This window comes from Phyllopteryx taeniolatus, chromosome 13 (assembly GCF_024500385.1).
Source record: "Phyllopteryx taeniolatus isolate TA_2022b chromosome 13, UOR_Ptae_1.2, whole genome shotgun sequence".
In the NCBI taxonomy this organism is placed as follows: domain Eukaryota; kingdom Metazoa; phylum Chordata; class Actinopteri; order Syngnathiformes; family Syngnathidae; genus Phyllopteryx; species Phyllopteryx taeniolatus.
This window is the reverse complement of record NC_084514.1, coordinates 20,322,438-20,345,669: the sequence shown is the minus strand read 5'-3', so window position 1 is coordinate 20,345,669 and position 23,232 is coordinate 20,322,438. Positions and strand designations below refer to the sequence as shown.

The 23,232-nt window shown below is 41.3% G+C and overlaps 1 protein-coding gene across 1 annotated transcript; it reads left to right on the top strand.

The window, feature by feature from the left end:
- On the top strand, positions 1-21,241 carry mia2 (MIA SH3 domain ER export factor 2). The gene is given in 29 exon segments (XM_061793745.1): positions 1-266; positions 431-564; positions 1,772-1,858; positions 1,964-6,005; positions 6,112-6,282; positions 6,490-6,587; positions 8,816-8,947; positions 9,140-9,161; positions 9,355-9,443; positions 9,559-9,630; positions 9,726-9,836; positions 9,934-10,005; positions 10,814-10,918; positions 11,106-11,228; positions 11,320-11,395; positions 11,398-11,489; positions 12,329-12,419; positions 13,638-13,705; positions 13,780-13,850; positions 13,908-14,009; positions 14,090-14,186; positions 14,598-14,665; positions 14,839-14,924; positions 15,046-15,159; positions 17,549-17,686; positions 18,765-18,893; positions 18,977-19,026; positions 20,016-20,178; positions 20,265-21,241. Coding segments are annotated over 29 exon segments (6,933 nt in total). The 5' UTR covers positions 1-145; the 3' UTR covers positions 20,474-21,241.
- Positions 21,242-23,232: the final 1,991 nt, after the last annotated feature.

Below are 23,232 nucleotides of genomic sequence, written 5' to 3'. Positions count from 1 at the left end.
GATTATCCTGTGGCGCGTTTATATCTTATCGTGACTCTTATTCGCCATTGAGTGTTCAGCAGAGCTTCAGCTCAGAGACAAATGTCCACATGCCAAGCTCAACTGGTTGATCATTGCTCGTTCTATTCTGGTGCAAACATCAAGAATGCCTCGTTCACGTGCTGTTATTGTGTTATGGAGTACAAGCATGTTTTTTGTGCTTTTGCCACAACTGAGTCGTGGATTACTGTCTGACTTCAAAATCTGTGGCGATGCAGAGTGTGAAAGTAAGTAAGAGAGCAACTAACATTCTAAATGTTTTAATACTAAGGACTAAAACGTGTACAAAACATTTTTGACCACTGTACTGTACTGTATTTTAAAGGCTCACTGTGTTATTCATTGTGTTTTCTGTGTATGCATTATATCCTTCTGTATTGTATGTGTGTAGGCCTAATGAGCAGGGTGCAGGCAAGCAGGGATCACCATGGAAAGGATTGTCGTTTCCTGAGTTTCCGACAAGGAGAAACCATATTTGTTCACCACAAACTGACTGGAAAGAGGAGCCACCTTTGGGCTGGCAGTGTACGTCTATTCATCATCACGTAGGATAAGGAACAATATAACAAAATACGAACCGTCGCTTGATTAAAAGTTGATATGACATGAGGTAGATGTAAGTAAGATGAGACAACGGTTTGCATTTATGATACCTTTGGTTTCTGTGGCGTTTTTTGTTTGTTTCACACAATCATTTTAGAATACAAATAAATGTCTGAAATGAGTGCTGTAAAAGTATTGGATTAATAATAGTCAAGGTTGAAGATTCAATAAATTCAAGTAAAGTTAGAGATTGGTTCCAAATCCAGCAATATTATATATTTTCTGATACAAAGATCCCATCCTAAGCTTTAGGTTCTTTAACATTTACACAAAGTACCTCCTAAAAAAAAAAAACTTAGCTCTCCACGTACTACCATCACAACCAAAATTAAAACATTAACACAATTACACTTTTAGTCCTAAAAGTATGTATGATATTAATGTAATTTAACATTATGCATAGTTTGAACATCAACACTGCAGTTAAATAGGAACATTTTGTTAAAAATGCAATTAAAGATTCAAGTAAAATGTATTGCACAAGAAAAGTTAGGTAATAAAAAAACTTTAATAACAAAAAGTTTTTAAAGATTAAATGTCAAATGTACTATACATTTAAAAAATACTTTACTGAATTAGAAAAAAAATAAGCCACCCTAACACGATGCAGAGTTTGGACATTAACACTCCTCTTAAATATTGGAACAAGAAAACAATATGGCGCTTACTGTGCTTTGGCTATGGGTGTACAATAGGACTGAAGAGTGGACTGTTTGCTGTGTGTTTGGTTGTAAGATGGTGTTTGAGATGCCATGGTTGCATGCATTCATTGCTAAGAACTTTACTACATTCCCCTTCCTCTCTCCAGTCTCCAAATAAAACCAAATTTGATGTATATATAGTTCGTAACATAACCACAGAGCCACCTGTGATTCTTTTTGCGTATTCTTTCGAGAGCACGTGTACCACACTTCGAAAATATTTGTATGCAGAAACCTACCGTTTCTCATCTAATTCATTTCTTTTTGTCACCCATGGATGTTATCGTATCTTACACTGAAAACCTTAAACCTTCGTTTTACTAAATGTGAAGATTTTCTGAAACATTTAAATAAATTGATGTGCATATTTGCTCTGCTTTCTACTTCAAGCTGGATGATTGAACCACACTGTTATATTCTGATTTCAGATGAACAAACAATTTGGCTATTTTCCAAAGGAAGCTGTAAAAGAGGAGCAAAAATTTGCAACTAAGGAGATAATAGTTGAAACGCAGGTATATACTTTCGTTATGTTGTCATAATACATTTAGAACATTAGCTGTGTTAAATAAGAAATGTGTTGCTTTGCTGTCTAAATTGCATATTGTCTTTTCATTAAGGAGTCCGATTTTCTGTGTATGGATTACTTTGGCTACCCCATTGACTCCAGTCATTTGGACACTGATGATGATAATGACTCTGATCTGAAAAGCCCACCTGAGACGTCTGAAACAAGTCAAACAAGAGATTACACTGAGACAAAATCTGAAAATCCTTCAACATCTAAAGATACCTCCTCAGAATCTGATAGTACAGCAGGAGAGGAGGTTGAATATCAGGACAATGGTGCTGCCAAGACTAAGCAGGAATCTCCAGAAACTGCTGTCGAACTGAAGGAAAAAGGTGGGTCTCCCGCCTCTTCCTGGCTCAGTTCTTCAGTGGCACGGTGGTTAGATGTAGGAAAACAGGAAGAACCTGACAATTCAGTTGAAGGAAAGAAGCAATTGATGCAGGGAGAAGATTCGCTCATGTCTGCAGTGACAGGATGGCTGGGGTTAGGAAATGAAGGAAAATCAGATTCTTCCAAAGACAATGAAAACCGTCAACAGCATGACAGAAAAACTGAGTCTTTTACTTCAGCCATGACTGGATGGCTTGGCTTTGGGGGGGATGAAAAAGCAGCGTCTTCTGCAGAAAAGGAGTATGATGATGAACGAGAAATGGACATGAAAACAGCATCAGCAGAGAACTTCAAGAGCAGGAAGCTGAATCTAGACTTAGAAACACAACAAATACAAGAGAAGGAGGTTAACGAAATGGGGACATTGGGTTGGCTCGGAAATGGAATGTCAAGAACACTGGGATTTGGCCTGAATGACCAGGACACTGGAAACACAATACAAGTTAGTAGAGCAGAAGGGGAGAAGGAGGAGAAACACACAGCATCCAGTTCTTGGTTTGATTTTGGGATCAAGGACATTTTAGCCTTTAGAAAAGAGAATGAAGCTGACAATACTAAATCAGACACGGAGTCTGGCGACATTGTGCAAGGACCTGTTGATTCTGACAACATTAGAGCTACATCTGCTGATAGCCAGTTAGCTGACACATCTCAGGTTGATCAAAACAACAACCCTCCTCAAAACCAGAGAGTGGACATCTACCCTGTTCTAAATGGTAAGGAAGGAGAAAACAATGTTGACATTTTAGCAAGTAAGAATGATGTCACCTCAATGCCAAGTTTCACATACATGGAATCCAGGTCAGTGGGGCAGTTGGTGAGTGAGATTGAGGATTTCAAAAAAGATCAGATAGAAAGCAGTGATGATGCAGAGTTTACAAATCAGGTTGAAAACATGGACATAGCTAACACATTGTGTGAATATGTTTCTGCTGATGAGGAATGTAAAGGTGAAAAGCCGGCTAAAGAAATGAAGTTGGATGAGTCTGCAGAACAGAGTCAAGTGCAAGAAAGTGGGTCTTCTCTGGGGTCTGAAACTGAAGTAAAAGAATCAGAGGAAGATGACAAACAGGAGGAAGTACACAACAAAGAGAAAGGTGAAGATATAGATGAGCAGCACGATGTAGAAGATCATCAAGAGGATACAGCGGTGGTATTAGAGAATAAATTACAAGAGAAGACTCAGGAAGAGGTTAAAGAAGGGGTGATACAAGAGAACTGGAATGTTAATTACGAATCTGGTTCAGACTTCTTTGAAAAGAGAGATGCTGAAATAACACATGAAAATGTATCAGAAGAGGATAAAGAAAAGCTTTTCTCTCGTGGGAGCACACCCAGTCAAGATACAAAAAACATGGAGCCCCCTTACCTCCAAGGGACAGTCATATCTGTGATAAACTTTTTGAAAGAAAGTAGCTTTTTGTCTTCACTTGGACCTGAAAGAGAAGATAAAGAATCTAAAGATGAGGAACATGAAGAAATAGGCGAGGAAGAGCAACAGAACGAAATAAAGAAGATAGAAGGACAGGAAGACTCTCGAGTGTTGATAGAGAAGTGGGAGGAGACAGTCAAGAGACAAAGGAAAAAGGAAGAGGAGTTTATATCCAAGGAAAAGCTGGAGCCCTCGGAAGAGCTAAAAGTCAAGACACCAGAAGACTTAACAGAAATAGAGCAGTTACATTATAAGAAGCAGGGAGAGTTTATAGAGAAAAGTAAGCAGGAGGATGTGGAGTTAAGAGACATGAAGAAGGACGGCGTTACTGAGCTAATGCAGGAGGAGGAAATTGAGGAGTTTGAAGATGAGAAGCAGGAAGAATTTAAAGAAGGGGAGAAGCAAGAGGAGGTGGAAATGTTGGATGAGAAGAACCATGAAGTAGATGGAGAGTCAGTAGAGGAGATGCAGAAAACGTTATTTGAATTAGACTATTTGAAGTGGGACACGTTTAAAGAGAGGGATACGCTGAAAAATATAGAGATTGATGACAAGCATGGAAAACAGGGGGATTTTACACAGAAGGGGGAGGTAAATGACTTTGAAGATGAGAAGCAGGAAGGGTTTGAAAGAAGGGAAAGGCGTGAGGTGGTGGATGCTTTAGTAGAGAAGATGCAAGAAGTAGTGGAGGAGTTAAAGGAGGAGAAACTAGAAGAGTTCAAAGACAGGCAGGAAGAGGTGGGAAAATTAGAGGAGAAAAAGTATGACGTGAGTGGCGAGTCAGGAGAAGAGTTCGAGGACAAGGGGAAAGAAAAGTTCAAAGACAGGGAGCTGGAGGAACTGGAAAAGTTAGAGAAGTATGAAGTGGATGTTGAGTCAATAGAAAGGTTAAAAAAGAAGATCCAAGAAGATTTCAATGACAAGGAGCAGCAAGAGGTGGAGAAGTATGAAGTGGATGTTGAGTCAGGAGAAGACTTACAGGGGAAGGACAAAATGGAGGAGATCAAAATGAAGAAGCAGGAGGAGGCAGGTGACTTTGAAGAATCAAATGAGTTTGAAAGCGGGAACCAGGAAGATTTAAACAAAGGAATTAACCAGAATGAAGTTGGAGAGAAGAGAAAAGGAGGGGTAAGAAAGTCGAAACGCAAAGAGGAAACGCAAGAGTTTAATAGGGACCTTAAGGTAAGTGAAGACATGCAGAAGGTTAGTCACTTTGTGGATCAGAGGAATGTTAAAGAGGGACTTGAGAGTCTTGAATGTTTGGATGAACTTTGTACTCAAATTGATCCAAATGAAATCATAACAGAAAGAGTAGAACACAGTTTTGAGGATGGATCCAACTTTCTGTATGATGCGTCACCACTAAAAGACGTTCTCCTAGCAGACGGCACACAAGAAAACCCAAAGATCGTCTTCGAGGGCATTGAGCATGAGTTTACTGGTTTGACGTTGGATCAGACGGGCAAAACTGAGGTTACGGAAAATGTGCCACATTTAGATGAGAACGGTGACGGGGTTCCTCATAAGATCTTTCAGCGTCTGTATTCAGTTGAGACTAATGGAGAAACACTTATGTGTGATGGATGCGAAAGTGAATCCAGAAACAATTTACAGATGACAGAGTTTGATGAAAAACGTAAAGTCACAACAGGAAGTGGTGGAATATTTGACCTTTTTAAAAAAGTCATTTCATCAGGCCAAAGGCCAATCAATAAAATAAAAGAGTTGACGGAATCTCCCTCAGGATTTGCTGGACAATCGACTGAGATGTCAAAGCCACAATCCCTTCAGACTCCCGAACAAGAGCTGGACTCCACAACAAATAATGATAAAGACTTGCAAACAAACTTGCAGCCACCATCTCAATCCCTGACACAGAATGCCCAATCCACTTTTGTCCTTTGGAACACAACAAAGCCCCACCAAGCAAAGCCCCTCCTCAACAACTACAAGACTCTGCAAGACCACATGGGCGTAGAAGAGACAACTATTTTGGCTGAGCTATTAGGGGAAAAGAAATTAAAACTTTTGGATTACATTCTTGGCCATCCAGATGTTTTTACTGAATATGTTGATCGTGATCAATCAATATTGTTGGAGATAGAAACACTTCTGCACGACCACAGCATGGGACTCTCTGATGCACTAGAAGATGACAAAGACAAGACCAGATCCATTATTGCAATTCAGAAACTAGAAATACTGCTGAAAAGAGCAAGAGACACGTCCAACACCAGAAAATCAGACATCAATAGAGCAAACACTCAAGGTTTGGAGATAATCACTGCTGTTAGAAATGCTACTTTCATTACGTTCTGTTGCTTCATTTCAGTCAACTCTTAATCTGCATTGATGTAACCGTGTGTTCCCTACAGCTGGGCCAAGTTGCAAAGATCAAGAGACAGCGGGGGTGATGGTGGGGAAACGGAAGGATGGAGGCCCACAGAGAGAAGAAAACAAGGAAGGAGGATGCGAAGAAATGTCCTTGGCGGAGAAAGTCGCTAAGGTGTCTCACAGTCAGACCGTACCATCAGAGTTACTGGAAGGTATGGCTGGAACCCCCTCCTGTCACACACAATCAACGGTAAAGGAGTGTGTGTATACTGTACCGTTCTACACTCAATCGAATAGTCTTCTTAATCGAAAACAAATCCAGTAGTCTTGTATCAACTGCACTGCAGTATATATTCATCATCAGCTCCCAAAAGATTCTCAAACGTCATCTTCTTTTTTTTTTTTTTTTTTTCCTCCAGGCATAATGGCGCAGATAGATGTTATCCGTCGCATTCCAGAACAGTTATCCTCTCCGACTCATGCAACGAAGGACTTCCTCAGATGGCTGACACAGCAGGTGCCAGTTATGGATTCGATTCAAACGGCTCGACCCCCTGTGATTCTCCTGGCTGTAGGCCCAAAACCTCACCATTCTCCTGCTCCACGGTGGAGCCTGTGCTGCTTTAAGAAACTGAGCACGCAATTGATTCTTAAACTCCCTCCCACTCGTTCCGTTTGTCTCTTGTCAACATTACCGACGTCCCGCGCGAGCAACTTCACTTAACACTTGAGGCCGACATGCACATCACGTGACTGTCACAATTATTCTAAATGTTAAGAGGAGCTATTGTGACATGGACGACAGTAAAACTCTTCCGGTGAGTTGTTTCCACTCTAGCAATTGCAAGTTTGTTTACAGCCTAAAAATCAGGTGATCCTCATTCCTTATGTTCGCGTGCTATTTATTCACTGTATCAGCTCGATTTATGGCTACGCATATGGAATTCGCCGTAGTTTGAATACTGCGGGGAAACGACACCTGTTTCACTTGCTGCCAACTGGAAGCGCTCCGATGTGCCAGTGTGGCATTCTACAATTGGTGACGTTGCGCGTCAACAGTTTCTAGAAGTAGGGTAGGCAAACGTTTGTTTAGAAAGTGAGCGAATGCGGTTTGTTTGAGCAGATGAAATGAATTGGATGTTGCAATTTTACTAACGCTAACTTGAATTCGTGAGTTGATATCAGTGCGGGGCAGTTCCATGTGTGACAATGGCAACGCGTTTCGATATCCCCACCTCCCCCCCCTGCGAAAGGAAAAGTTGGTTTAGTCCAGGGTTAGTGCTGTGGATAGGATGTTGGCTACCTCGAATGACACTTTTAGTGGTTCGTGTTTTCAAGATGGTAACCAAATGAGCGGAATCCGGAATGGCGGAACACGCGGCAAGTGACCGTTTAGGCAGCAGAGCGACGGCCTATCAGTCGACGGTGGAGACTTATTATGGTGTCGCAGTGGAGAAAGTCAAGGATGTACGTTTTGTGGCAGGCTTCGTTAGCATGTCCTGCTAGCGTCACCGCTGACGAGTGCTTGTCGTCTAACATGCCCTTTAGTTATAGTTCACGTTTGAATGTTCCTTCGTTCACTCCATGTGTGTCATGTAACTCCTGCTGTCAATTGATATTGTGGGCTTGAATAGTGCCGTGAGAAATGTGATTTAAGACGTCAAAGACGTGGCAGCTAGTTTAGACTGCTGAGTTATTAAAGTAATCGATTTTAAGTGGTTGATCAACTGGGCAACGCTATCGAAGTGCCACAATCAATCTTTATATGTTAGTTCCACTACAAAATGACAATAGAATTTAGTTTAAAGAGAAAAAAGAGTTAAATTAGTACATTTGGAATTTAAGCGTGCAAACAAACGTATACACAGGATGGGTTTCTTCTTTATGAAGGTCGTTGAGGAGACACTGGTTATTGTCAGATTGTATATTTGCGGTTTAATAAATATAACTACAGGTTAAAACTGAGGTTTTATTAATTTAACTAGTTCAGTGCATTTGAAAGTGTAATTTGTTGTCAATAAATACAGTACAAGGCATAAAACACTCTCAAAACGTTATCGATGTTTGGCTTTTGGTTGAACTTTCAGGATGAACCTAAAATGCACTATAAAGTTAAAAAGTGAACTTCAATCAATCAATTTATTTGACCTTCTCTAAACTTTTGAATGCAATGTCATAGCCAAATTGCATAGCCAAATTCACAATCACATTTTTTTCCTTTCATTTTTATTACCGTTTATTACTTGTCTGGCTTTCTGTGACACTTCAGTCTCTTCAGCAACCCGCTGATGACACTGATCTCAGAGGCCACTTGCACATGAGAACAAACTGTTGGTCAGTAGTTCGGTGCCGTTTTGGTGTCATGATGTCATGACTGTTTTGAAACCAATTCCAATTGAACCTGGAAATGTATTCGCCGTGCAAAAGGTACTGATGCACTGAGCAGTTGGACATGTGCATTCAATGGTTTAGAAAAGGTCAAATTTAGTTCTTCTGTAGCGGTGCATCCTGAAATTTCACCCAAACTTTGACTTTCCCTAACTTTTTGTGAGTAGTGTATGTGCTCAAAATGCCAGGTACATATATTCCGCAAATGAATAAGAAAGCTTTGTTCAAGACCTGGCTGGACCTGAAAAGACCTTTGCATTCTCGGGATATCGTTTGGCTGTATTTGGCATACATGCTGAAAAGTGACAAACACTTTGCTAATTTACATTGAACTGAATTTTTGACCACACGTTCCAGGTTGTGTCATCACTACCTGATGACATCAGGCCTGGGCCTGACCTCTATGGAATCCCATGGGAACCAATTATCTTCTCCAGTCTGTTGGGGCTGGTGATGGTGTTATTGTTCAGTTGCAGATGTTACAGTTCTGTGAGTACACAGCACATGCACACACAAGTTTAACTTGCTGTGTAATAGATTGTTGTATTGTTCCAGTTTTTATTTATTTTATTATTAATTAGGTTCACGCTCAAAATACACATTTGATTGGCTGTTTTATTCATTAAACAATTCTTGTAATGTCAAATTCTGTTCTGTTCATGTTTCCCTATTTTAACACAGGTCAAAAGCAGAATGTATCGACGTAAGTTTCCACTTTTTTGAAATTATACTCCTGCATCATGATACAAATCTTTGATTATTGCAAAACTATTCTATCATTCCCAGTGCTCTAATTTCCTATATAATTCGACAGAAATATAAAATAAACCATACTGCTTACAAATTCAAACAACACAAATTCTAACTCCCAAATACCTTGATTTTCCTTTTTCCAGGTAAAGAATGGTGGATGGCTGAGCAGGTTGCACAACTGCTTGAAGAGAAGTGTGAGGTCCTGGAAACTCTCAGTAAATGTCAACAAGAGGTTCGTACTCCTGCTGCAGTTTGATTTTTACCTGTAATCCTTGAATTTTGTATTATTCACAATTAACCTCAAAAGTGGTTCCTTGATGGATATTTTTGTCTTGTTTTATTTTTAGTACGATGAGCTGGAAAACTTACTAAGTGACCGCGGCGCCTCAGCTGAAACCCATAAGACGAGAGATCTGGAGGTAAGGCAGTTCTTGTAAGGTGTGCAAAAGACCATTTAATGCAAATGTTTGTTAATCTTCTACATAACTAATTGCATGTTTTCTGGCTCATCCAGGTCAGAGCCCAACAGTTAGACCTGGCTAAAACTCAACTGGAAGAAAATCTACAAGAATTGAAGGATCAGTTGGATCAGCATAGAGCACACCGAATAGAACAGGAAAATAAGGTAAGATCATACAACACTCGTTCCCCTGAGCAGCTGATCAAGAATGATGGTGAAGGGAAGCTGTTATTTGATTCTATCATATTTTAATTACTTTAAGCTCACACTCCTTGAGCAGAGCATGGAAGCAAAGGAGGAAGAAACCAAGGAGCTCCAATCACAAGAACAACAGGTGACCTTCATCCTAGTATTCACATAAAGGATTCTTGTCAGCACTCACCAATATGTAATAATGACTTCACACAACAATGCCAACAGGGAGATACTAAAAGGTTATACATAAAAACAGTGGTACCATGACTTGTGAGTGCCCTAATTTACCTGAATTGTTCAAGTTACGAGCAAAACCTTTTTTTCTGCGTTGTTGCGAGCCAAACTTTTAGTTAGGAGCGAGCTTCAGATACGGCGCGACTTGAATAAATTGGAAAAAAATGGCGTAATTAAGGTACTGCAATGCCCTTGCATATGGGCAAGGAGGGCCATTGTTGCACACATGCACTGTCAGCCGTTTATTGAATGGAACAGACCAACAGAAATACAGAGCAAGAAGTCTCGAAAGGATCAAAGGCTCACACTGAAATAATGGGCTGACTCTGCTAGGCCATGCTCCTTAAAGGCAACACACACAATCTGTCGTACATACATTAATTACACTCTATAAAACCAGTTTATTTCTTTGCATTTGCCTTTGTTATACAGTGCTACTTTTTGAGAGTTAGATTATGTCATCATAGGTAGACCAAAATCTTAGTGGAGTTGTCAGACATGTTTTTTTTTAATTTTCACTTGACTAAATTGCTATGAGGTTGAACTTGGATTATCCAAGAAGAATTTTCCCAACAAGAAATTTTAATGGCAGCAGTCAACAATATGTGTGCTATATGTGGTGTTCTGCAACAGTTTTCTGCTCGGACTCCTGCCCCTACATTGTCCTTTTTGTGTTTCATGTGTCGACTCTGTACATCCTTTTCCTTCACTAGGCTCAAACAACCATTAAAGTGTACAATATGAACACTGACAGACTACAGAGGAATCTGGAAACATCTGCAGAAGAAAACACTCTGCTCAAGGAGAGCAACACACAGGTAAGACAATATACAAAGTGTTAATTAAACCATGAATTCTACGCCGGAAAGCTAGCTAAGGTAAGGTAGAGATTCTGGCAGATATCACAATGTTCCCTTTCCTTCTCTACTACTGACTATGCTTTTCTGTCTTTCTGTTGGTCAGTTTCCTATCAATCATCCAGTTTTTTGTCTGTTTCTTCTCCAGTTAAGACAACAGATGGAGGGATGGGCAGAGCGAGTGAGTGAGCTGGAGGAGGAGATGAGGAGGTATGAAATGGCCCACAGTGGAATGGTGCAGGATGTGGCCAACAAGGATGAACGTATAATGGTATGACTGCATGGACTTTATAGGCCTTGACCAATAACTGATATAATACAGTACTGGCTTTATCTCCAAATTCTATGAACCAAACTTTCAGTCCCTCACCGATCGGCTGCTGGGGATGAAAGCTTGGGATGCCGATTTAGAGGGAGATGGGGGCGACACATCCAAGAGGCTACAGGGAGAGCAGAGAGGAATGGAAAAATGGATGTAACCGGTTCAGAAGTCCATCTCCAGAAAGTCCAAAAACTTATTTATGCTGCTAAGGTAAAAAAAAAAAAACTGGGCTAAAGCACATATTATATCATCCTTTTTATAATAAAACAGAGTGCAACTACTTTGTTACCGTACTTAACTGTAAGTAGAATTTTCACGTACCTGTACTTTACTTTCTGGAACTTTTCACTTTTACTCTGCTACATTTCCTAAATATACTTTAATCTGATATATTTCCCCTAACCATCTTCGTTACCCGTTACTTCAAAATAAAATCAAAATAAATGTTTTATTGATGTAATCGCCTAACCGCAGAGCACAAAGCGTAAGAATAGTCCTGCCTGCACTGATGTGGTAGGGATACATTAGTAGAGCGGGAAGTTATGAAAATAAGGCACAGGTAATCAGGAAGTCTTTACATGCTATTAGTGTGCGTCTCCTGTCTGTCGCCCTTTCCGGATTTTTGCCTGCAGACGCCAGCGTTGCATGATGGCCAGGCTAACTTTGCTCATGAAGTGAACTTAAAAAGATTATAAAAGTAATTGAAAAAAAAAAAAACAATCACAATTATAACCACTCACTTTTTTTTACTACTTGTACTTTTAATATTTATGTACATTTCATATCCGAAAATTACTTTTGATACTTAAGTACAAATGTCATTTGTATCGAAGTAATTTTCTACAAGGTGTTGTGTTCTAAGATATTTGTACTTGTACACAAGTATCACTAGTTTTAGGTATTTTATACACAAGGCTATATATTACTGTAATTGCACAGAGGTGTAATGAGGACAATTTATATGTAGATGGTTGAAGCTTATGATTTAACTAATTAAGAATAAACCTTTCATGTAGCACTAATGTGTTATTATTTGTGTGTGCGTGTAGCTAAATGCAGACCTCAAATCAGTTGATGAAGACAAGGACAGAGTGTTTGCCAAACTTAATGATGAAGTAAAAGCTAAAGAGGACCTAGAAGGTGAGTACAAATCTAAAAAAGATTTGTTGATTGTTTTTATTTATCTATGTCCGGTCGTGGTGGACGACTGGTTAGCACATCTGCCTCACAGTTCTGGGGACCGGGGTTCAAATCCCGGCCCTGCCTGTGTGGAGTTTGCATGTTCTCCCCATGCCCGGGTGGGTTTTCTCCGGGCACTCCGGTTTCCTCCCACAACCCAAAAAAATGCGTGGGAGGTTGATCGAAGACTCTAAATTGCCCGTAAGTGTGAATGTGAGTGCGAATGGTTGTTTGTTTCTATGTGCCCTGCGATTGGCTGGCGACCGGTTCAGGTTGTACCCCACCTCCCGCCCGAAGATAGCTGGGATAGGCTCCAGCAACCCGCGACCCTAGTGAGGATAAGCGGTAAAGAAAATGGATTGATGGATGGATTTTTTACATTTTTTTTTTTTAAAGTTTATGCATTAACAGTTTCTTTTGTGCAGCCAGGTATCACTGTAAAAATGAACATAAATGAGGAATACATTTTTCATTAAAGGAGACAGCTTAGCTGCCAAGTCATGGGCGGAGAAACTGTGGGGGCGTTATTATATAAATTGCTGTTCTTCTACATCACAAGCCACCAAAATCAGATTTTTTTTAAATAGGCAGCTAACGGATTTTGTTTAATTTCACTTTTTGTGGGTGTGCAGGCACTCCAGAGAGAACTATTTGTATACAACCAAAACGCAGTTAAAAAAAATAATTGTCCTTAATGTCTCCTTTAAATGCAGCCAATGTTTTATCTTCTTTTTTTTTAATTTACCATGAATTTAAAATCAAATACCTATGTGCTTTCATATCTGCTCTTTAAATCCAATAAAGGAGCAAATGACCCCTTCTGTTTGAACTAGAACATAGTATTCATTCAGTGGACTAAAAGTAGACGAAAGAGCGAATCATGGGAATTAAAATGTGAATATTTTTTACGCCTGGGCATGCTGTGTTGTCATGGTTGCCTTTTCATCCTGCTGTAGACCGAAGCAGTCAGAATACAATCCAATGGCCTGACCTCATGTTTATTGTGTTGTAGTTAATTTTGGGTTGCTCTGGTGTAGCAATTTTGCAGAAACAGAAAGGGCCAGTGTCATGAATTTGGGAATGAATGTGGGCCGTGGGGCTTTATTAAGTCGCCGCAGAAGTACGGATCAACAACACGCGAGACAATAATGATGCCACTATGTGTGTATTTTCTTGTAGTGAGCATTAAGGAGTTGGAGAATGAGCAATTATCTATGCAAGCTGACACTGAGCACTACTCTGAACAGGTAGCTCACCTCAACCCAAATGTGTGCCATTTGTAACATTATGTATTAATTTGCCTCACTTTAATACTGCTCAGGTCCAGCGACTGCAACAAAAACTCCAGATTATGACTGAAATGTACCAAGAGAATGAGCTCAAACTACACAGGTATTGATACTTGTAATTTAAAAATATTCTTTTGATTGACTATTTTTATTGTGGCAGGTTGCTGACAGTGGAGGAAAAGGAGCGTCTGCAGAAAGAAGACAAATTGAATAAAGCAGACAAAAACATTGCCTTGGCAATGGAGGAACTCCACAACTACAAGTATGAACTACTGCAGAGTACATTGAAACGTAGTAAACTATATGTGGGGGTTTCCTTCAAACACGCCTTTGTCTCTTTAGGCTTCGTGCGGGGGAGATGGAGGAGGAGCTGGAGAAAACCAAGCAGTCGTATCAGACCCAGATATCAGCTCATGAGAAGAAGGCTCACAATAATTGGGTTTGTATTCCAGCATCTGCACAAAAAGCATGGTGCATCTGTCCATTTCATTTGGTCAAAAACTACCTGTTGCTTTTGGTGTGGTTGTTATTCGTGGTGTCATGATTCCTTTTGCATATCGATGTATGAATTTATATTCCTACTATCTAACCGGATCAATCTGTGCTCGGCAAGTTGGCCTTCCGAACGGAAATATATCGATTTTAAATGGTAATCAGTCGATTGAATCGAACAGGAACCACGAATCGTGATACGAATAGTTGTACCCTTAGTTGTTACTGTTTACCACAAATATATTCATGTACGTAACTCACCATAGACTGTTCTGTGGTCATAATCATAATCTCACGATTTAACATGATTCTACATCTACGTTAAGTCCCAAATGTCTCTGATTTCTTTGTCATGCAGCTTGCAGCCCGGGCAGCAGACAGAGCGCTATCAGACATCAAGAGAGAGAACGCCCTCCTCAGGCAGAAGTACGCATCACCAATGAACCCCAGCAACCGTACCACACTTCCTCTCGGTCACATTTTTTTGGAGTTCTCAGAACACGCAGATATTTTCATTTTGTTCAATTTGGCTTCAGTGTTTTTATAATGTATGCATCAACATAAAAAACATTGAACACTTGAATTTTGTATGTTTACAGGCTTACAGACACTCAGTTTAAGTTGGATGCCCTCGACAAAGATCCATTTGCCTTAGACAGCCTGGCTAGGCCTTTACCGTTCCGAGGTTAGCATAAACATACACAGTACACCCACACAAAGTACTGTAGTACAACGTATTTGAAACCTGTATTATAAATACTAGCCCTAGATGTCTTGGAACTCACCAAGGTATTCTACTCCTCCAGCTGAAAGATTGCCATATGGTCCATCTCCATTGGGTCGACCTGCGCCTGAAAACCGAGCTTCACTCTCGCCTCCCACGCTTCTTGAAGGGCCTTTAACCAGACTGTCACCAAGAGGTGTGTGTCCCCAAATACAACCACCAGTCACAACAATATGACAATATCCAATACAAGAGCTATACCAAATATTCTGCCTTTACAAAGATAATTGTGAATATTTTTTTATTGAAAGAGAGGTATTCATTTAACAATGTTTATTGATGTAGGTGTATTTTGTAGTAATTTTTGTACTAAAGGCTGCATCATGCTAAAAGCTGTATGAACTGTATGAATATTTTGAGTCACAAAATGGACATCGCAGTCATGACGCAGTACAGTTGTACACCACTGCAAACTACAATGGTGCAACTACAGTAATCAGCAATTAAAACCTCTGACAGTGTCAATTGAATCATAACATTACAAATCTTCGATAAGGCCCCAGCGGTACACGTTGGCTTTGAAATGGCCCACACCAGTGCGAAGACGATTGAGTTAGCTATCACTCCAGGATGATACGGCCATGCATCTCAACAGGTTGTTTCGTACTGAAAGTTTGGCACAGAGAGCTTCGGCATGATGTTTATTTGTAAGATGCCGATTGAGCTTCACTCCCAGGTATGTGGGGAATAGATTATTCGGAAGTGGAGTCCCTTTGAGGCAGACAAGTAGTTGGTGGTTGGATTCTCCGTTGTTCAAGTGGAAAGGTGTAACAGTGGTCTTGGCCAGACTTCGTTTAAGTCTCCATCTTCTTATTATTAAGTATTCCGATATCAGAGCTATATCAGCTGTTTCCTTCAATTTGCGCCAGGTTTTGTGAGATTAGAGGAATGCAAGGTCATCAGCAAAAGTGTACTGGCAGGATTTGGTTTTTGGCATGTCACTGATGTAAATATGAAAGAGCATAGGCGAGAGGCATGATCCCTGTGGCATTCCATTTTTTAGGTGGCGAGGGCGGCTGCATCGTCAGTCGCTGGTCTTCAGCACAAAGGTCCGGTTTTCCAATATGTTAGTGTGTAATCATACCATGTGCGAGGGGATCTTCTGAAGAAGCTTGAGTACTAGACCTTGGTGCCACACAGTGTCGTAGGCAACGATGAGGTCAACCAGGATCACTCCAGCCTTATTCCTCTTTTCAAAGCTGTCTTCGATCGCACTGGTCAGCTTCACTACTTCGTGGGTGGTAAAGTGTCCCCGACTGAAGCCAGCTGGTCTTCGGTTAGCTGGGGATCTACCACTGGATCGAGTCTAGCCAGAAAAAGATGTTCCAGGATCTTGTATGGGATGCAAAGTAGTGAAATAGGGTGGTAGGTTCTAGGGTCATCAATAGGCTTCCTTGGTTTTAGCAAAGCAACCACAGTTGCTCTCTGCCAGATCTTTGGTATGGACTGCCGGCTCAGACAAGCTGAGTAGAATATTGTACATCCCAGGTGGGGGATAAACTGACGACGGAAGCCGTGCAGCATAGTTCTCATCGCTGCGTTGACTAAAGCGGTGGAGATGGATTTGTAAGACGTCTCCAGGGTAACAGAACTTTGGTCCGGTAGTTGACGGATGCTGGTGTCAACTAAGTGTGTAAAACTGTTCCACTTGGCCTTAGGGAAATTTGACCTTTTCACCGTCTGCTTGGTACAAGCCTAATTGGGTTGGCCGGGGTAATAAGTGATGGTCTATGCTGAGACTTGGGGAAACGATCAAGGATGGTTTGCTCTGGTGAGGGTGCATTGATGTTGGCAAATGCCAAATCCACGTTGGTTGTTGTTTTCCATATGCTAGACTGGAAACTGCCCAGTTGTTTTAGGTCAAAGAGCAGCTGCACACCAGCGGCTGAGGCCCAAGTTTCAAGTGTTTCATCAGCCCCAAGTGGTGCTATGGCAGTTGACGTCTCCTGCATATATGCATGGATGGGCAAAGGCATGCATATATGCAAGACTTCAACATCTCTTACAAAACTTTATATATTTGTTTTATTTTATTTTTATAAATTTTTTGATTGATTTACTGTAATTGTGTAGTCTGTATAAAGTATGTATTTTAGAAATGGAGAAAAAAAATCTGAAATAGTTATTATTTCCAGTAATTTTAAGGAAAAATATTGTGTTGGGATATAAAATTGTGTCCGTATCGCACAGCTCTAGTCGTTGGTATTTGTCTGTGTTATGTGCAGTGAGTTCAGTATAAAAAGTGTGAGGTTTATTTGTCATTAAAGACCTTTGAGTTCTTAAGCTTTTAAGAAACTATAATCTGCAATATTTACATGCAAGTTTAAAGCAGGATTAGCTGCTGAAGCTGTAAGCATGGTTTGCAAACTTTTTTTTAAATTTAAAAGATTATTCCTTATTTTGGATTGTCTGATATTTATTATTGAAACATTTTCCAGCTTCTTCCTCCTTCCACTCAACATATAATCGTGTCCCCTTTTCCTCAATCCTTTCACGCGCCATGTTCTGCATGGTTGTTTCTCCAGTAACTCGTGGTCCAGTAGAGCCCCCTACTGCTCAAGGGGAGCTAGAGCGGAGTGGAGGTCCACATTCAGACAGCGGCTCTATCTCTCCTTCATGGGAAAGAGATCGCAGGGGACCCCCTGGACCATTCCCCCCTCAGGGTGTGTATCTATTAGAAAAGATCAGAATGTTTTGTATGTTATCTGAAATCCTGGGGGCAACAAACCTATTGAAAATGTTAAAAATATATTTAAATTATCACGTTATCCATACAACAAAGTTCATTTCCTACAATGGCAACATAACTCAAATACAGTATGTACGCAAGTCTATTTTCCATTAGAAAAAGCTCACGGGTATGTCACTGGCGTCGGGCGAAATCTCTGCTTCTCGAAAACCATCACTTTTCAGGAAACCAAAATACCATGTTTTGTTTAGCAGTTAACATTGCATCGTCAAAGAGAAAAAGCCATTCTCAACACTTGAGGTTGATCAATAATTTGTAAAAAAATAGTATAGATTGGTGGGGGTGGGGGGGATTTTCACGTGGGAGGTCTCCGCTGAGCAGTGACGATATACTTGGAATAGTGATGATCTTGTCTCAATTTACTCACAAATTTACTAAGATTATATAGCTACACTGGACAAAATACTTTTCAGAGGGCTAAGTTCAGCCAAATTAATACATTAAAAATCATTTTCATTGTTTCTTGATTTGTTTAATAATGTAGTTTCTAGAGTTGGTGAATTTGGGCTTTCGTTTGCTGTAAGCCATCCATCCATTTTCCGCTTATCCTCACAAGGGTCGCGGGCGTGCTGGAGCCTATCCTATTGTCTGCAGGCAAGAGGCAGGGTACACCCTGAACTGGTCGCCAGCCAATCGCAGGGCACATTTAAACAAACAACCATACGCACTCAAATTCACACCTACGAGCAATTTAGAGTCTTCAGTCAACCTAGCATGCATGTTTTTGGCATGTGGGTGGAAACTGGAGTACCTGGAGAAAACCCACGCAGGCACAGGGAGAACATGCAAACGCCACACAGGCGAGGCCAGTATTTGTGGGTTTTATGAGCTGGAAGCCCAAATTATGTAAAAATAAACAAATACTTGAAATTGTTTAAATTGTGGGCCCTGAATCTATAATCTATGGAAGTTGAATGGAATTATGGAAATAAACTTTAAAAATTTTTGGAAAGGGTCTGTATTCTTCGTTCATTTTCATTGCTCTCCCTCAGGCTATACATTTCCTGAACCAGGAGGTCCAGTCTACAGGAGACCTGGTGGTCCTCCAGGTCCTCCTTTTCCCCATCCAAGGGGTCTTAATTCCGGGCCCTTGGGACTCATCCACCCTGGAGACACAACAGGTCAACATTCCTTGTTTCATTTTACTAGACCTGGGCTTCTCTCCCAGGGGGTTCATGTTGTGTGCTTGTCTTTGTTATTCCAGATGGTGCACACAGAGAAAACAGCCTAGGGCCTGAGCAGGCTCGTAGAGAGGTTTGTTTGTGTGTATGTGGCTCATTTTCATATAATTTGATCAATAACGGTAAAGACGTATACCCCACTGAATTTCCTTTTGAAAATCAGTGAATTTTATTGGTAGGAGTATTTGGGTTATTGGCAGTTAACATTATAAGAAAAAAAAACTACAATATTTTTCAAACTAAATGCCAAAATGTCTTTACGTTTTGTGTCCCAAATGAAGTTTCATGACATGCAACATGTCTTCTGATGATCCTAATTACAATTTTTGATACATAGGCTTTTTCTCTTCTTGCTTAATATGCCTTTTTCCCCCCATTAAAAACTAACACAAATGCATCCTAGTGTCTTCAGAGCTTCAGAGGTGTGTTTTTGTCACTCAATGTGTTTTCACCATTAATGCCACTGGAGCGAGACTCATGATGTTGTAGTACACCAGAAGAGTCTGTGAGCTCAATAGCAGACGCCGCAAAAATAAATAAATAAATGGTGGTACTTCTGAGATTTGAATTTGTGTATGTATGTTTTGTGTAGGGTATGTTTTTACTTTTATTACGATTGCGTAAAGACGAATATAATGGGTTTGAGTCGTGGGGATCATTTATGCACTTGTATCCACAGAGTTTGAAGGGCAACACGTAAATTGTGCAACTCGCACAATTTTTATGAAGCTGTTTGTCTTTACCGTTACGGAAGGCGTGTATTTCCGTGAGCCGCTACCATTTGCTCTGTTAATAAGTAATGACTTTTACTATGAAAGCTTAGAATTTTAAATCATCCAAAACGTTTTGAAACTGGGACTTTAAGTGTGGCTGTTTCAGGATGGGAGAAATTTACCCATATAAAACCAAGGTAGTATTTAAAAAATGCTAAATTAGAATTATTGTCTTTATCATGATTGATTATGATTATTATGAACGTGACCCATATACTGCATGGCAATATGTGTGCATTTAAACTAGGCCAGCTTTGTAATGTTTACTTTTTGTTTTTTTTTTAATAAGCCCGGTCCTGGTGATCGAAGGACTCCCCCTGAATCGGCTCTGAGAACGGGCGTGGCGCCACCTCCAATGGGCCCCGTAGATGGCCCATTTCCTCGACGAGCACCCTATGGACCGCCTGATTTCTTCCCTCCCAGAGGTCCCGGAGGACCTCCCATGATGCCCAGTGAGTCTTCATATTCCTCTCGGACTATCATAATTACCAACATAGTATGTGAGGCTGACGCTCTCCACCTTTTTTGCCCTCTCCAGTGTGGGCTCCTCGGCCAGGGATGATGTTACCTCCTCGGTACCCTCACGGTGGACCTCCACCTACTCACCTGCTTTCTTATGGTCCACCGATGCGGCCTCCTCCACCCAATGGCCTTGCACCTCCTTCCGTGGGTCCTCCAACATCCCAGCAGAACCTCCCTTCTGTGCCACACAGCCAGTCACAAGATGAGCAAACGTCCTCTCCTTAAGATGCCATTGGACCCTGATCAGCTTTTGAATTGTTTCTTGTTCGTACAGCCGCTGCTGATGGTTAACCTTCATTTCTGTAATGCCACCCAAATAGTCCATAATGAATGTCATTGAGTTATCAAATACTGAAGGCTCGTTCGGACAATGCTATCCAATCCAGGAAACCACTTGACCCGCTCAGGCTCACGGGTGTGCTGTAGCCTAATCCCATCGGATTTAGGGTGAGAGGCAGGGTATACCCTTGACTGGTCTCCAGCCGATCACAAGGCACATATAGACGGACAACCATTGTCGTTCACATTCACACCTTTGGTTTTTGGGTGCCTGGGGAAAACTGCCACAAATGCGGGTAGAACATGCGAAGCCCACAAAGAAAGGTCTGAGCTGAGATTCTAGCCCAGAATTATGAATGTGAGACAGATATGATTACAAAATACTCCGTTGTGCTACTCTCTGTCACAATTATTGGCAGACAATTAGCCACCCAGTGTGAGTTTTTAGTTGAACAAAGTGCAAAATGTCCTCAATGATGTGCATTGGAGCAGTCAAGGCAATTGATTCTAAGGTCAGTACAAACAAATTCCTGTACACATTTTGTTGAGGTCAAATTTGAGCCTTGTCATTTTATAGTTTATATATATATATATACTGGCTCCTTTTGTGAATATTTTGGAAATCTAACTTCCTCAGTGGGAACAGGTGGCTCAAAAAATAAAAGACCCCAGGTTTGTTGTGAATTTTGTAAAATAAAGATTAAATAAATGTAACATGATTAGTGTCTGAAATTTATTTTGGCATACCGTATGCTAAACAACCTTGGAATTTTGACGAGAGCTGCCTTTTATCAGATCGTATTATAAATGTTTAGTGCTTCAGGTAAAACTGTATTGTGAGAGCAAAGTGTCACGCTGCACATTCCCCTTGCGTGCTCAAAATCAGGGGTCTTTCAGGCCACATTTGTAGTTGTAGTTTCAGTCAGAGGACTCTTATGACTAAAATTATATAATGGTAAATGTTTAATTGCCTTTTATTACATATATATATGTATGCAAAAAAAAAAGTAGTTTTGAAATCAGAAGTCAAGGGTAATTTGTTCAGCTATTCAAATTATTGTAAAAAGGGGTTGAGTAACAATATGATTGCAATATCTCAGTTATAATTTTTTTGTTAAAATTTAAATATATGAAATATGACAATTTAAAATGGTACAAATTTTAGCATGAATCATAGACGTTGAGGCACATGATTTGCTTTCAGAATGCAAGGGCGGCATCTGTGCACAGCCTTCATCAGATCACCCTACAGATGTTCGATCAGGCTCAGGTCTGGACTCTGGGCTGGCTATTTCAAAACCTTCATCGTCTTCTGGTGAAACCATTCCTTCGTTGAGTTGGAGAGTTGACCCTACCCAATCTGGCAGCCGAGGTGAGATTTGCAGGGAAGAGGGTTTGCAACAACTCTTGTCAGACTATTGTAGGGCAATGGGTTTATGGTACGTGGGGTCCCTCTTGTGGTAAGCAAAAGAATCACAGAATTAAATGTTCAAAGCAAATGTAACATTGGGATTACGTGTTAAATACAGTTTAATTTTTAAATACAATACATTTTCATTGAATCTTTTTGAACTCTTTGTTTTCAAACATTTAGGTATAATTTTACGTGCAATACATTTTAAATTCTGGTCCACCATCTGACGTCTCAGGAGAGGAAAGCAGTGCACCACCAACACTGTGTATAGTGGGGATGGGGCGCTGCTGACCTCGACTCGGGACGTTGTGAGTCGGTGGGGAGAATACTTCGAAGACCTCCTCAATTCCACCGACACGCCTTCCCATGGGGAAGCAGAGTGTGGGTTCTCTGAGGCGGGCTCTCCTATCTCTGGGTTTGAGGTCACCGAGGTAGTTAAAAAGCTCCTCGGTGGCAGGGCCCCGGGGGTGGATGAGATTCGCTCGGAGTTCCTAAAGGCTCTGGATGTTGTGGGGCTGTCCTGGTTGACACGCCTCTGCAACATCGCATGGACATCGGGGACAGTGCCTCTGGATTGGCAGACTGGGGTGGTGGTCCCCCTTTTTAAGAAGGGGGACCGGAGGGTGTGTTCCAACTACAGGGGGATCACACTGCTCAGCCTCCCTGGTAAGGTCTATTCAGGGGTGCTGGAGAGGAGGGTCCGTCGGGAAGTCGAATCTCAGATTCAGGAGGAGCAGTGTGGTTTTCGTCCTGGCCGTGGAACAGTGGACCAGCTCTACACCCTCGGCAGGGTCCTCGAGGGTGCATGGGAGTTCGCCCAACCAGTCTACATGTGTTTTGTGGACTTGGAGAAGGCGTTCGACCGTGTCCCTCGGGGAGTCCTGTGGAGAGTGCTTCGGGAGTATGGGGTACCGAACCTCCTGATACGGGCTGTTCGGTCCCTGTACGACCGGAGTCAGAGTTTGGTCCGCATATCCGGCAGTAAGTCGGACTCGTTCCCGGTGTGGGTTGGACTCCGCCAAGGCTGCCCTTTGTCGCCGATTCTGTTCATAACTTTTATGGACAGAATTTCTAGGCGCAGCCGAGGCGTAGAGGGGGTCCGGTTTGGTGGCCTCAGTATTGCATCTCTGCTTTTTGCAGATGTGGTTCTGTTGCCTTCATCAAGCCGTGACCTCCAACTCTCATTGGAGCAGTTTGCAGCCGAGTGTGAAGCGGCTGGGATGAGAATCAGCACCTCCAAATCTGAGACCATGGTCCTCAGTCGGAAAAGGGTGGCATGCCATCTCCAGGT